Source organism: Acinonyx jubatus, chromosome D2 (genome assembly GCF_027475565.1).
Source record: "Acinonyx jubatus isolate Ajub_Pintada_27869175 chromosome D2, VMU_Ajub_asm_v1.0, whole genome shotgun sequence".
Lineage (NCBI taxonomy): Eukaryota > Metazoa > Chordata > Mammalia > Carnivora > Felidae > Acinonyx > Acinonyx jubatus.
In genome coordinates, this window is record NC_069393.1 from 5175974 (window position 1) to 5190823 (window position 14850).

The window sequence follows — 14850 nt, forward strand, 5'->3', positions numbered from 1 at the left end:
TGTGGTGACAGAGGGCACCTGCCGTCTGCCATTGGTCTCCAGGATGGTCAAGGACTGGTTGTGGAGAAATGCAAGGGGCGTGCCCTATCTGGACGGGCAGCTCCTAGGAGTGGCCAGGTCATCCAATTCTCCAGCATTCCAAGAGAAGGGAAACACAGACTTTCATGCAAATTGCCTAATTCTTAAAAGTTGGCAACTAATTAAAAAAACTTTTTAAGCATTATATGAATCTAAGTTTCTGTGGCACATGTGGTTCACAGGCTACCCTTTTGCACATCTCTTCCATTTAACAGGTTCTGTTCTTACTCATGGCACTGAAGAAGGTTCAAAACACCTGCTGACTGAATGAATACATAACAGCAAATCTAATACGTAATTACAAATAGAACTCTCTTCTTCCTCACGTGCTACAGGTCACACAAATTAAAAAAACAAAAAGTTACCTCCTTTTAACCTAAAGAAGTCAAATTCATAGAAACAGAAAGTAGAACGGTGGTTGCCGGGGGAGGGAGAGAAGGGGAGCTGTTTAATGAGTACAGAGTTGCAGTTCAAGTTCAAAAAGTTCTGGAGACCTGTTACAACATGACCATACTTAACTCTACTGAACTCGAAAAATGCAAGATGGTACATTTTACATTATGCATTTTTACCCCAATGTAAAAAAAGTTACCTCTTTTATTTTGAAGTATGCCTGGCCCTTGATTTTTGCAGCAGTGGTAAGAACTTTGGTATCAAAAACAAATTGAACGAAAGCTTTTAAATTAGACCAGAATATCAGCTGAGTGTTGCTTAAAGCAGATATAATTTTCCAAGCCATGTCAAAGGACTCCACACAGAGTGATTCAGAGGAGGTCAAAAGCTGGTAGGAAAAAAAAAAAAGAAAGAAAGAAAGAAAAGAAATACATAATTATCTCTTAATTTCAGAAACTGATCTCTGTTCTGTAGTTATTCTTCACTTCAGGTCTCACTTTCTCTCACCTTGGGAACCAAAATTTTCATGCAGTGGAACACAGGCAGGACCTGATCCGAAGGCAGGACCGTGAGGGCTTCGAGAGCGGCCTGCAGGGTCCTTACTGGCATTTGGACGGCAGGTAGGATGGGTTCCAGAATTTCACCCTCTGAGGTTGGTATCAGGGTGTGATATTTCTTCAGCAAGAAAGAGAGGCAGACCCACTGATCATGGACATATTGTGCAACTATTTTCCCCCATCCTTGGGAAGACGAGGATTCTTCGCAAAGACTGAAACAAAAGATCAAGTCACTGCCCCAGGCCTCCGCCAGTCTGTGCCGGCTTCTTCTGCGTGTAGTGCACTATCCTCACGGGGCGGGGAGAAATTCAACAGTCATTATTAAATAGCCCGTCTACCGAAAAGCAAGGGAACCACATAAACCTCAGTTTTCTAACTCTGAAGGTAGGTGTTTTCATTCACTTTAAGGGGATTCACCGAGAACCGCGTGCAGTCGGGTCAGTGGGTTTCCGGTAACAGAGACGAGTAACGCGAGAACACGGGCTCATCCTGAACGCAGCCTCATCTCCAAAGTCCCATCCCCGATAAACAAGGTTGGGCCATCGCTCATTATCTCAACGACTAAAAACAAAACTGAAACTGTAAACGTGAGCAGAAAGACGCCCTTCGTGTAGAAGCTGTCCTCCAGGGTGCACACACCTACCTGCTCTCCTCCTCTGCGTGGGGCTTCTGCAGCGTGTGATTGAGCGGGAGAGCGGAGAGGAACCTCTCCGTGGGCCCAGCCTCCAGAGAGCCGAGCTGCAGTTCCGGCGTCCGGTCGGTGGCCTCACACACCGTGGCCAAGGCAGCCATGCTAATGACCCTCTGGACCTGCGTGCCCAGCGTGGGCTCCTGAGGGGGAAACGGAACAATCTTGTTTCACGTGGGCCAGTCCCACCCAGGCAGGACCCGAGAGCCCAGCCTACGGACGCCTCACACCCTCCTGTCCCCCTCCCGGCGACCGTCCATCAGTGAGAACAAGAGGGAACCCGACACCGCACGTCAGGTTCGTTCGCTTCGCCACTTCCGTACAGATGGGCGGTGAACAAATGTAAGGTGGCGATAAAAATTCAGCAGTTCCGACCAAGAAGACAACTGGATCGCTTCGATTTGGGGGGTGGGTCCCTGGAAGCAGTCCCGTGACGGATGAGCCGCACACAGACCCCGCGAGTATACTTCTCCATCTTTTTCCTACCCACGTACGCATTCGGACACATTTCTACGGGGGAGTCTCGCTTTCACTGTCTGGCTGGAGTGTGTGAAGGGAAACAAGGCTCCAGGCGTACATGCAAATAATTCCTCTGCTCAGCTGTTAGCTGCCTCGGGAGAGGGGACACAGCACCGCGACCAGGAGCTACTCATGAACCACCGGGAAGAGGTCTGAATCCCGGCTCTGAACTCGATACCGGTTTGCCTGTGGACACGGCGCACCTTAGCTTTCTCACCTGTAAAATGGGGACAATAATAGAATCCACCCTTCAGTGTTACTGTGACGGTTAAACAGATGGGAGGATTTCACGGCTAGCGCTTGATGCTCTACGGGCAGGAGCACAAAGGAAGGAAACCAACACAGCCTGGCGTTGCACTGAGACGGGAAACCCATTACCACCACCACCGAAGCCAGGAGTGCAGGCCAGAACCCAACACACGGAAAACAGCTGCATCGAGAGTCCGAAAGAGGGCTCCCCAACACTACCAGCCCGAGAGGACCTCTCTGCTACTCATTCCGTCCCTCCCCCACCAACCCCCCGTAAAATAAATCCACTATCGCTATGGATAAATTGTGCGTAGTGACACTGTCACCACAAGAAGTAAAATTCAGTGTTACTTGTAGTCAGTATGGTCCCTGTTAACCTTAACATAATTCAGTGAATTACTAAAACAAGCCATCTTTTAAGAATCACTGTGATAGGGTTCATGATTTTGGTCTACATTCAAAGCTCACAAAGTCCTCTCACGGCGCGAATGCATTAATACATACTGGACAGGATGCTGAAGTACTAATCAGGCTTCCTTATCATTTTCTTTCAGGACAGTTCCTAAAAACAACTTTAAAAACTACATTATTAAAGCAATCATGTACATTCTCTGTTTTAATTAGCAGCCTGGACTTTCCGTGTGCCAGACGCTGTTCAAAAGTCTTAGCATGTATGAGCTCACTTTAACTCTCATGACCAACTCTGTAACCCTCATTTTGCAGTGGTGGTAAATGAGGCACAGAGACGTTAAGTAACTTCCTCAAGGTCACACAGCTAACAAGGTTAAACACAGGATCCACACCTAGGAAGTCTAACCCCAAAGCCTGTGCTCATAACCACTACGCCTTTTTATGCCGTGTTTTTGTTTTGTTTTGTTTTGTTTTTTTTATGAAATTGATTGTCAAATTGGTTCCCATACAACACTCAGTGCTCATCCCAACAGGTGCCCTCAAACCCATCATCCACCCACCCCTCCCTCCCATCTCCCATAAACCCTCAGTTTGTTCTCAGTTTTTAGGAGTCTCTTATGTTTTGGCTCCCTCCCTCTCTAACCATTTTTTTTTCTTCCCCTCCTCCATGGTCTTCTGTTAAGTTTCTCAGGATCCACATAGGAGTGAAACCATATGGTATCTGTCTTTCTCTGTATGGCTTATTTCACTTAGCATAACAATCTCCAGTTCCATCCACATTGCTACAAAAGGCCAGATTTCATTCTTTCTCATTGACATGTAGTACTCCATTGTGTATATAAATCACAATTTCTGTATCCATTCATCCGTTGATGGACATTTAGGCTCTTTCCATCATTTGGCTATTATTGAAAATGCTGCTATAAACATTGGGGTACATGTGCCCCTATGCATCAGCACTTCCATATCCCTTGGGTAAATTCCTAGCAAGTGCTACTGCTGGGTCATAGGGTAGGTCTATTTTTAATTTTTTGAGGAATCTCCACACTGTTTTCCAGAGCGGCTGTACCAGTTTGCACTCCCACCAACAGTGCAAGAGGGTTCCCATTTCTCCACATCCTCTCCAGCATCTATAGTCTCCTGTTTTGTTCATTTTAGCCACTCTGACTGGCGTGAGGGGATATCTGAGTGTGGTTTTGATTTGTATTTCCCTGATGAGGAGCGACGTTGAGCATCTTTTCATGTGCCTCTTGGCCATCTGGATGTCTTCTTTAGAGAAGTGTCTATTCATGTTTTCTGCCCATTTCTTGACTGGATTATTTGTTTCTCGGGTGTGGAGTTTGGTGAGCTCTTTATAGATTTTGGATACTAGCCCTTTGTCCGATATGTCATTTGCAAATATCTTTTCCCATTCCGTTGGTTGCCTTTCAGTTTTGTTGATTGTTTCCTTTGCTGTGCAGAAGCTTTTTATCTTCATGAGGACCCAACAGTTCATTTTTGCTTTTAATTCCCTTGCCTTTGGGGATGTGTCAAGTAAGAAATTGCTGCGGCTGAGGTCAGAGAGGTCTTTTCCTGCTTTCTCCTCTAAGGTTTTGATGGTTTCCTGTCTCACATTCAGGTCCTTTATCCATTTTGAGTTTATTTTTGTGAATGGTGTGAGAAAGCAGTCTAGTTTCATCCTTCTGTCCAGTTCTCCCAGCACCATTTGTTAAAGAGACTGTCTTTTTTCCACTGGATATTCTTTCCTGCTTTGTCAAAGATTAGTTGGCCATACTTTTGTGGGTCTAGTTCTGGGGTTTCTATTCTATTCCATTGGTCTATGTGTCTGTTTTTGTGCCAATACCATGCTGTCTTGATGGTTACAGCTTTCTAGTAGAGGCTAAGGTCTGGGATTATGATGCTTCCTGCTTTGGTCTTCTTCTTCAAAATTACTTTGGCTATTCGGGGCCTTTTGTGGTTCCATATGAATTTTAGGATTGCTTGCTCTAGCTTCGAGAAGAATGCTGGTGGAATTTTGATTGGGATTGCACTGAATGTGTAGATAGCTTTGGGTAGTATTGACATTTTAACAATATTTATTCTTCCAATCCATGAGCATGGAATGTTTTTCCATTTCTTTATATCTTCTTCAATTTCCCTCATAAGCTTTCTATAGTTTTCAGCATACAGATCTTTTACATCTTTGGTCAGGTTTATTCCTAGGTATTTTAGGATTCTTGGTGCAATTGTGAATGGGATCAGTTTCTTTGTCTTTCTATTGCTTCATTGTTAGTGTATAAGAATGCAACTGATTTCTGTACATTGATTTTGTATCCTGCGACTTTGCTGAATTCATGTATCAGGCCTAGCAGACTTTTGGTGGAGTCTGTCGGGTTTTCCATGTATAATATCATGTCATCTGCAAAAAGTGAAAGCTTAACTTCATCTTTGCCAATTTTGATGCCTTTGATTTCCTTTGGTTGTCTGACTGCTGATGCTAGAACCTTCAACACTATGTTAAACAACAGCGGTGAGAGTGGACATCCCTGTCGTGTTCCTGATCTCAGGGAGCAAGCTCTCAGTTTTTCCCCGTTGAGGATGATATTAGCTGTGGGCTTTTCATAAACAGCTTTTATGATGTTTAAGTATGTTCCTTCTATCCCGACTTTCTCGAGGGTTTTTATTAAGAAAGGATGCTGAATTTTGTCAAATGCTTTTTCTGCATCGATTGACAGGATCATATGGTTCTTTTCTTTTCTTTTCTTAATGTGATGTATCACATTGATTGATCTGCGAATGTTGAACCAGCCCTGCAGCCCAGGAATGAATCCCACTTGATCATGGTGAATGATTCTTTTTATATGCTTTTGAATTCGATTTGCTGGTGTCTTATTGAGAATTTTTGCATCCATATTCATCAGGGATATTGGCCAGGAATATTCTCTTTTTTTACTGGGTCTCTGGTTTAGGAATCAAAGTAATGCTGGCTTCATAGAATAAGTCTGGAAGTTTTCCTTCCCTTTCTATTTTTTGGAATAGCTTGAGAAGGATAGGTATTATCTCTGCTTTAAATGTCTGGTAGAATTCCCCTGGGAAGCCATCTGGTCCTGGACTGATAAGAATATGGTAATTGCAGGGGACTTTAATACTCCACTTACAACATTGGATAGATCATCTAGACACAGGATCAATAAAGAAACAAGGGCCCTGAATGATACACTGGATCAGATAGACTTGATATATTCAGAACTCTGCATCCCAAGGCAACAGAATATACTTTCTTCTCGAGTGCACATGGAACCTTCTCCAAGATAGATCACATACTGGGTCACAAAACAGCCCTTCATAAGTATACAAGAATTGAGATCATACCATGCAGACTTTCAGACCACAATGCAATGAAGCTTGAAATCAACCACAAGAAAAAGTCTGGAAAACCTCCAAAAGCATGGAGGTTAAAGAAGACCCTACTAAAGAATGAATGGGTCAACCAGGCAATTAGAGAAGAAATTAAAAAATATATGGAAACAAATGAAAATGAAAATACAACAATCCAAATGCTTTGGGATGCAGCAAAGGCAGTCCTGAGAGGAAAATACATTGCAATCCAGGCCTATCTCAAGATACAAGAAAAATCCCAAATACAAAATCTAACAGCACACCTAAAGGCAACAAAAACAGGACAGCAAAGACACCCCAAACCCAGCAGAAGAAGAGAAATAATAAAGATCAGAGCAGAAATAAACAATATAGAATCTAAAAAACTGTAGAGAAGGTCAATGAAACCAAGAGTTGGTTTTTTGAAAAAATAAACAAAATTCATAAGCCTCTAGCCAGGCTTCTCAAAAAGAAAAGGGAGATGACCCAAATAGATAAAATCATGAATGAAAACGGGATTATTACAACCAATCCCTCAGAAATACAAGCAATTATCAGGGGATACTATGAAAAATTATATGCCAACAAACGGGACAACCTGGAAGAAATGGACAAATTCCTAAACACCCACACACTTCCAAAACTCAAACAGGAAGAAATAGAAAGCTTGAACAGACCCATAACCAGCAAAGAAATTGAATCAGTTTTATGCCATGTTTAAGAGAAGCTTATAGGTACTAAAATCTAGAGGAAAATACACATACACATAAGTTATTCCCAAAACAAGAAAGACAAATACTACAATGGAGGCATAAAGAATAGGTAAATAGGGGCGCCTGGGTGGCGCAGTCGGTTAAGCGTCCGACTTCAGCCAGGTCACGATCTCGCGGTCCGTGAGTTCGAGCCCCGCGTCGGGCTCTGGGCGGATGGCTCGGAGCCTGGAGCCTGTTTCCGATTCTGTGTCTCCCTCTCTCTCTGCCCCTCCCCCGTTCATGCTCTGTCTCTCTCTGTCCCCAAAATAAATAAAAAAACGTTGAAAAAAAAAATTAAAAAAAAAAAAAAAACGAATAGGTAAATAAATGAGTCACTGACCCAAGTTGGGCCCTATAAGGACCGAGCAGATTACTGACAAGCATTGTCAGTGGAAGGAACGGACAGAAAGCCTAGATGGGGAAGGATGTGGCATGTGCTTGTCGTCCGTGAAGGTCTATGAGGTGGCCTAGCGTGACTACAGCAAAATGGTACTGGTTGGGGGAGGAGTAGAAGGGGAACAGTGTAAGACCAGGGCAGACAATGAGGTCGAGAGGCAAGGATGGGGGATGCTGGATGTGTTAGTACACATTATATGTCATATATCAGATATTATGTATGTTATATGTCACATACCATATATTGTATACATTTACACATTAATGTGTCCCTTACTGGTTGGTATGTAGGCAAAGACAGTGCAAATCCACAATCTGTATCTAAATGGTCTTAAGACTGAAGTCACCACGCCTTTGTTATATACCTAATATTAGGATAGGAGTCCCAGTCTTCATCAAATATTATGAACAAAGGATACTATGTTAAAGTTAAATTTCAGCAGACACTTTTCATGTCAGAATATTGTATGATAATCAAATACGTATTCCACGTACGCCTCGTTCAACCGAATTATACACCTTGAATCAAGGATTACCTGTCCATGGTCCATCTCTTGAAGATGCCGAATGGATGCATTTTTCAAAGGAGAAATAACTCTCCAAATGGGGTTGCCTCGTTTCCACCCAACCTTCAAATGGAGGTTTATAAGCTCAGTTAATACCATCAGGTATAAATGGCAACGATCCAGATCGGAAACCTAAGACAGACAACAAAACACGTTAACACGCAGGGCTCGTGGTTTTCATCAACCTGTGAGAGTTCAGACAGAAAATAAATTACCTTATTTAAACGCAGTAAAACAAGATATTAATAAGAGAAAACAAGCCATCTCCTCCAAGAGGCCCTCCATAATCTCCCCGTGCAGAGCTGAAGACTTCCTTCCCTGTGCTGACACAGCGACTGCACTTAACGCAACTGCAGCACACGTCACCATTTACTCCTCTTGCTGGCGCTCTGATCACGAGACCCTGGAAGGCAGAGACTATGTCCTGCCAACTCTTGCGTCCCAGGGCCAACACGTCATAAATAATAACAATTGGAACCAGGAAACTGCCTTTGTTTCAGGCAGATTGCGACACTGTTCTTACTAGGAAGGCTGCGGTCCCACCTCCCTAAGACGATGACTGAGTTTCAGAGAGGACACACGGCTCACCCAGCATCTCAGGGCTGGTGTGTGGGAGAGGCGGAACTGAACGCCTTGTGTCTGAGAGTTGTGGACCCGTGCTTCAGTCCAGCTCTACCACCCACCGGCCCTGTGACCCGACCTCCGCAGGCCTGATCCCTCATCCACAAAATGCGGACGATAATGTCCACGCGCCACAGGGGTTCTGAAACAACTAGTGGACGAGCCCCGAATGGCGGCCCTGATGATGACTACCGTGCTCATTATGGATGATATCCTCGGAGGCCTTCCACCACACCAGGAAGCACAGAATTCATCCATTTAATCAGTTTTTACTGAGCAACCACCACATGTGAGGCACTCCAAGGGCGGGGCCCCCGGGCAGACAGGAAGGGACAGCTGCAGGAGCTGGTGGAGACCGGACACTGGGGTGAGACTGAGGGACAGAGTGCCAGGGAGGATTCTTAAGTGAGAGGCTACAGAAACTGGCCGGATGGTGGTACATTCACTGAGGAGGGAATGGTGAGGGCTTCAGTTCTGAATGGCTGAAGGGTGACAGATGCAACTGGGCCATCAAAGAGCGCTAGGCTGACGGGGCGGTAGGCTGGGGAAAGCAGCCGGCGGTGAAGACGCAGAGGTAGGGTCCCTGGCACCACCAAAGCTGGGGGTGCAGCCTAGAGCGCCTCCCTCAACAGAGGAGCGTGAGAAAATAAGGGCCCGGGCTACCCTTACAAAAGCGCCGACGTTCGGGGTCCCGGGGTGGCTCAGTGGGTTGAGCGTCCGACTTCAGCTCAGGTCATGATCTCATGGTTCCCAAGTTCAAGCCCTGTGTCGGGCTCTGTGCTGACAGCTCAGAGCCTGGAGCCTGCTTCGGATTCTGTGTGTGTGTGCCACAAAACAAAACAAAACAAAACAAAACATACTAAAAGTGCTGACGTTCAAGTCTATGTAGCAGAGAACGGACGTTCAAACAGAAGTGGGGGCGATGGCAGAGCGATGGGGCCACAACCAGGACAGGAAGGTGTCACAGACGCTGAGGACGACTGGTGTTTCCAAGGGGGAGTGGTTGATGTGTCCAGCGGGGCTGAGGAGTCAAGGAAACTAGGACTTGAAAAGCACCCATTTGGTTTATGACAACTTTAGAGACAGCTGTTTCCGTGTGACAGAAGAGGCAGAAACCAGAGAACGGAGTGGCAGGGCGTGTTTGTAAACAAGCTGACGAAGAGAGGAAAACTGAAGGGACCATGGAATTGAGAGGGTCTTTAAGATGAGGGGCTCTTAAGTTGTTTCAATGCTCATGAAAAAAAATCCAAGAGACAAGGAGAGGCTGAAAATACGAGACAGAGAGAGAAACAGAGAGACAGAGAGACAGAGAGAGGAGGGAGGGAGGGAGGGAGAGAGGGGATGGACAACCGTAAGGTTCTTGAACGGATGGAACGGAGCAGACTGCTGTGCTCTACAGGAACCTGGGAAGGCGGGAGATGGGTTCAGGTGTGGCAGCTGCTGGTCCCATGTTGAGGGGATGCAGTGTTCCCCGGGGGGGTGCAGTGTGCCTGAGGGGGGGCAGTGTGCCGGAGCAGCCTGCAGCCGAGCGAGGGTCCTCCCTCGCTCTGATTCCACAGCCTCACGTAGGCAACTTGAAATCAGCCATGGAAACTGATACGATACTACGAACCTGTCTTTTTTTTCCCTGAAAGCTGGTTGTTAAATAAAATCACATTAATCCTTCCCCCTTTTTCTTTTAAAAGTTTGTTTATTCTGAGAGACAGAGACAATGCAAGTGGGGGAGGGGCAGAGAGAGCAAGAGAGACCTTGAGAGCGAGAGCGAGAGAGAGAGAGAGAGAGAGAGAGAGAGAGAGAGAGAGAATCCCAAGTGGGCTTTGTGCTGACAGCCCAGAGCCCGACTTAGGGCTGGAACTTATGAAACCACAAGATCATGACCTGAGTGGAAATCAAGAGTCTGATGCTTAACCAACTGAGCCACCCAGGCGCCCCTAGTCCTTCCCCTTTTAAAGCTATTTTTAGCTTTAAATTCCAAACAAACCAAAACAGTTATGTTCTGTAACGGGTACATGGAGGCTCATTATACTTCTTTTGTGTATGTCTGAAAATTTCCCTAATGGAAAGATAATGTAATACTGGTGGTAATAAAGTGATATTGACGCAAAACAAACCCAAAGAGTTACTTCTTTATGAACCGCCTTCTTCGGAACATATGTGTAGCAATGCCACTATGAGCAACTGCTTAATAAGAAGAAAGCTAAACACCCCCCCACCCCACTCCAACGGGCTTTTTCTCCATATATCTTTGCCTTCCTGTCATAACAATTCAGGTCTTGCAGCATAAAACTTGCCTTTTTTGTATTTTCACACTTGCTCATAAGGCTTTCAAATGTACTTAAGTGAGTATTCTAAAAAAAGGTGAAATAAGCACATTTTCACACTTTGTTCACAGTCTATTGATTCTAAACCTTTGACATTTGTCCCTAGAGATTTCAACCAAAAAAAAAAAAAAATTAAGAATACGCATTCCTACATGAATTGGCATTTTCAAAATATTCTTGAAGAAAAAGGGAAATTACTTTCTTTTTTTTAAATTCCAGCATAGTTAACATACAGTGTTATATTAGTTTCAGGTGTTATTTTTCTCAGCTGTCCTAGAAGGAACAGTCTGTGGAGAATAGAGACAGAGCAGGTAAGGAGGACACTTACCTCAGAACTGACTGCTTTCCACTCTGTGTTTCAGAATCACTTGCAGAGCTTTGGAAACATACATGTACTATTACCTGGTCCCACCCCAAACATCCCAAATCAGAATCTCTGGATCCTACGACCAAATACACATCGAATATGCTAAATATTCCAGATATATTACACCATGCAAAACTCCCTAGCCCCTGGGAAGTAGATGTATTATCTCCATCTTGCAGATGAGGAAACTAAGGCTCAGAAAAGCTACATAACTTTCCCAAGGACTTGGTTATGACTCAGATGGAATGAAAGTAAGGAGGAGACTCCGAAGCTTGTGTTTTTCTCTGCTTCCTAAGGTGTCTTCTCCAGAAACTATCACATTAATTTTCTCAATTTAATACAGTGCCTGCCAGTAAGTAATCACTCAAATATTGACGAAAAGAATGAAAAGTGACTCCTAGGAATACTTACACGGCTCAGTTCATTCATGGTAAGCCGTCGGAGAATAAATTCAGAAATGCTCTCTGCAGTAGACATGACAAAGTTCTGAAGAAGAGTAAACACCTCATCTGTACAGAAAAAAAAGCGTGCAACTGAATGACAGATGTAAGTTCCTCGGTACAAAAAAAAATGCCAGATTTTCTAGTAAAAGTACATCTATGTTAAGCACGTGAGTGAATCACTAACCAAAACTGAATTCCAATAAAACAACAGTCATTAGTATTATGGGGAAATCTATAATTCACCTTAAAACTCATTTAGGAGTTTTAGTTCTGGATAAGATGGAACAGGGACACACCAGCCTCTCTCACTATAAAACCCAGACCGAATAACTGAGCAGCTATGTGGAGACTCTACAAGGTAAAAAGTAGTGGGAGGATTCAGAAAGCAGTAACACCAAACACAGTGACCTTGGTCTTCCTGCAGACTGGAACCACGTGCAGGAGCAGTCAAGAAAGCAGGCAGCCTGATGGGCCCCAACTTTCTCATCAGAGAATGAAAAGGGGGGAACCCCAGAGGAGCAGACAATGAGTCCTTAGGGGATTCCTGAGAGAGAGGTACTCAGGAAAATGGCCCCAGAAAGTGGTCTGTGAACTGCTGGGCTCCCCCCGAGCTGCCCTGCATGGACCGGCTACTAAGCAGCATCCCAAAGACTTTTGGAACTCAACTAACAGAGAGACAGCTGCCCACGTCCCAGACTGGCCACTGGGAGGATCACATGTCAAGGTCAAGACCACACCACAAAGGATCGGAAAACAAAAGTGACAGCAGAACGAACGTGCACAGAAGATGGGACATCAGAATTGGGGCTGAACCTGAAGCTGATTGTCATCGACACAAGAATATCAACGTTCTCCACAGGATGTAAACAAGACCCAGAGTCTCATAACACGATATTCAAAATCTCTAGGATACGATCCAAAACAAGAGGGCACATGAAGCATCAGGAAGTTCCTACCCCACGAGGGAAAAGACAATCTACAAAAGCCAACAAGATGATGCAGACTCTAGAATAATCTGACAAAGACTCCCAAGCAGCTAATGATAAAATGCTTCAACAATCAATCAATACACCCTCTGGAAACATATGGGAAAATAGAAAGTCTCAGCAAAGAAATATAAGATATACACAAAAACCAAATAGGAATTTTGTAGTTGAAAAGTACAATTACTGTAATTTTAAAAACTCACTGGATGGGAACAATAACAGAAAGGAGATGCAAGAAAAAAGAGTTTGTGAACTTGAAAACAGACCAACAAAATAAAATAAATCATATGCAATATGATAGAGTATAACCAAACTGCTGAAAACTAAAGACAAAGAAACAACCTTGAAAGCAGAGAAAAACTGTTATTACCTACACAAAGAACACTTGGAATTACCAGAGAATTCTAATGGCAGCCAGAAGCAAATGCAGTATTTTTAAATTGCTGAAAGAAAAGACCCATCAAACCAGAATTTTATATCCAGCAAAATATTCCTCAAAAGGTGAAATAAAGACACTCTCAGATGAAAAAAAACTAAGAATTCACTGGCAGCAAACCTGTTCCAAAAGAAATGCTAAAAGCTGTTTTTCAAAAACAAAGTATATGATGCCCCAGGAAAACACGGGGCATCAGGGATGAAAGAAAAGCAAAAGAAACCACAAACATCTAGGTAAATACAATAGGCTACTCTCTTGAAATCTTTAAAATCTCTTTGATGGTTAAAAGCAAAAATTCTAACATTGTCTGGTAGTTTTCAGTAAATGCAGATAGAAGACAACTATAATACGTGGGGGAGAAAGGGGCAAAGGGAGTCCAGAAGGTGGTCAAGTTTCTACATTCATTTCAAGCAGTAAAACATTAATTCTAAACAGACTGTTAGGTATGCACACTGTAATCCCTATAGCAATCACACACAAACACACACACAAAGCTTTAGATGTTTAGTAAAAAACACAATGGGTAAATTAAAATGGAATATGAAGTAATGTTCAAACTGCCCAAAACAAGCCAAAAGAGGGAAAGACGGAAATGAAAAACGGGAATAAACAGAACACAAAAAATAAAATGACAGACCTAAACCCAAACATATATGTAATTACATTAAATGCGAATAGTCTACACCAACTAAAAGACAGTGTCAGAATGGCTAAAAAATCATGACATATGCTGTCTGTAAGAAATTCACTTCAAATCTAAGGATGTGAATAGAATAAAAGTAAAAAAGCCAGGGAATAATACTATGCAAATTCTAATCTGAAGGAAGTAGGAGTGGTTATATCACTACCAGGCAAACTAGACTTCAGAGTAAAGGAAATAACCAGGGATAAAAAGGGATATTACATACTGAGGTAAGAGTCAACTCACCAAGAAAACACACTCTTCTAAACATGAACACATAGGCACCTAACAACAGAAGTGCAAAATACAGGACGCCAAACCCACAGAACTAGAAAGGAAAAGAGGCAAACTCAAACTCGGACCTGGGGACTCCAGCACTCCCCTCTCAGTAACAGAGGAAACAGACACATCAAGTATATAAAATTGAGATGCACCACATAAGTCTTGGATCTGACATTTATAGGACACCCCACCCACCAACGGCAGAATACACATTTTTTCCAGGTGCGCATGGAACAGTAGCTAAGACAGACCATACCCTAGATCATAAAACAAACCTTAATGAAGTTGTAAAAACTGAAAAGTGTACAAAGTATGCTCTCTGCCTAGAATAGAGTAAAAATAACAGGAAGATAATAAGAAAATCTCCAAACACATTTCTAAGTGATTCACGAGTAAAAGAGAGAGTCTCAAGAGAAGTTAGAAAATACTTTGCACTGAAATACAACACACCAAAAGTTTTGGGATGCAGTTAAAACAAAACATAAAAAAAAAATTATAGCATGAGAGGTCATTTTCAAAAAGATCTAAAATCTACAACCTAAACTTCCACCTTAATTTTTTTAAATAGGCAAAATAAACTAAAAGCAAGCAGACAGAAGCAAACAAAAAACAGGAAGGAAATTGGAAAAAAAAAATCAACAGGGGCGCCTGGGTGGCTCAGCTAGTTAAGCGTCCAACTCTTGGATTTTGGCTCAGGTCATGGTCTCACAGTTTTTGAGTTGGAGCCCCACGTCGGGCTCTGTGCT

At 43.4% G+C, this 14850-nt stretch overlaps 1 protein-coding gene across 7 annotated transcripts in view; it reads right to left on the bottom strand.

Moving 5' to 3' along the window:
- The window catches only part of TARBP1 (TAR (HIV-1) RNA binding protein 1), a 94513-nt gene that overhangs the window by 46403 nt on the left and 33260 nt on the right, over positions 1-14850 (bottom strand). For 5 of the 7 annotated variants that reach the window (XR_008292361.1, XM_053207771.1, XM_053207767.1 and 2 more), the window contains 6 exons: positions 11687-11784; positions 10879-10935; positions 7937-8098; positions 1672-1859; positions 979-1240; positions 671-859 (listed from right to left, as the gene is read on the bottom strand). Coding sequence is in view for 6 of the 7 variants with exons in the window: in XM_053207771.1 (XP_053063746.1) it covers positions 671-859; positions 979-1240; positions 1672-1859; positions 7937-8098; positions 10879-10935; positions 11687-11784 (956 nt within the window). In the remaining variant the exon portion in view is untranslated. The remainder of the gene's footprint in view (positions 1-670; positions 860-978; positions 1241-1671; positions 1860-7936; positions 8099-10878; positions 10936-11686; positions 11785-14850) is intronic. The other 2 variants (XM_053207769.1, XM_053207768.1) reach the window with 2 other exon arrangements.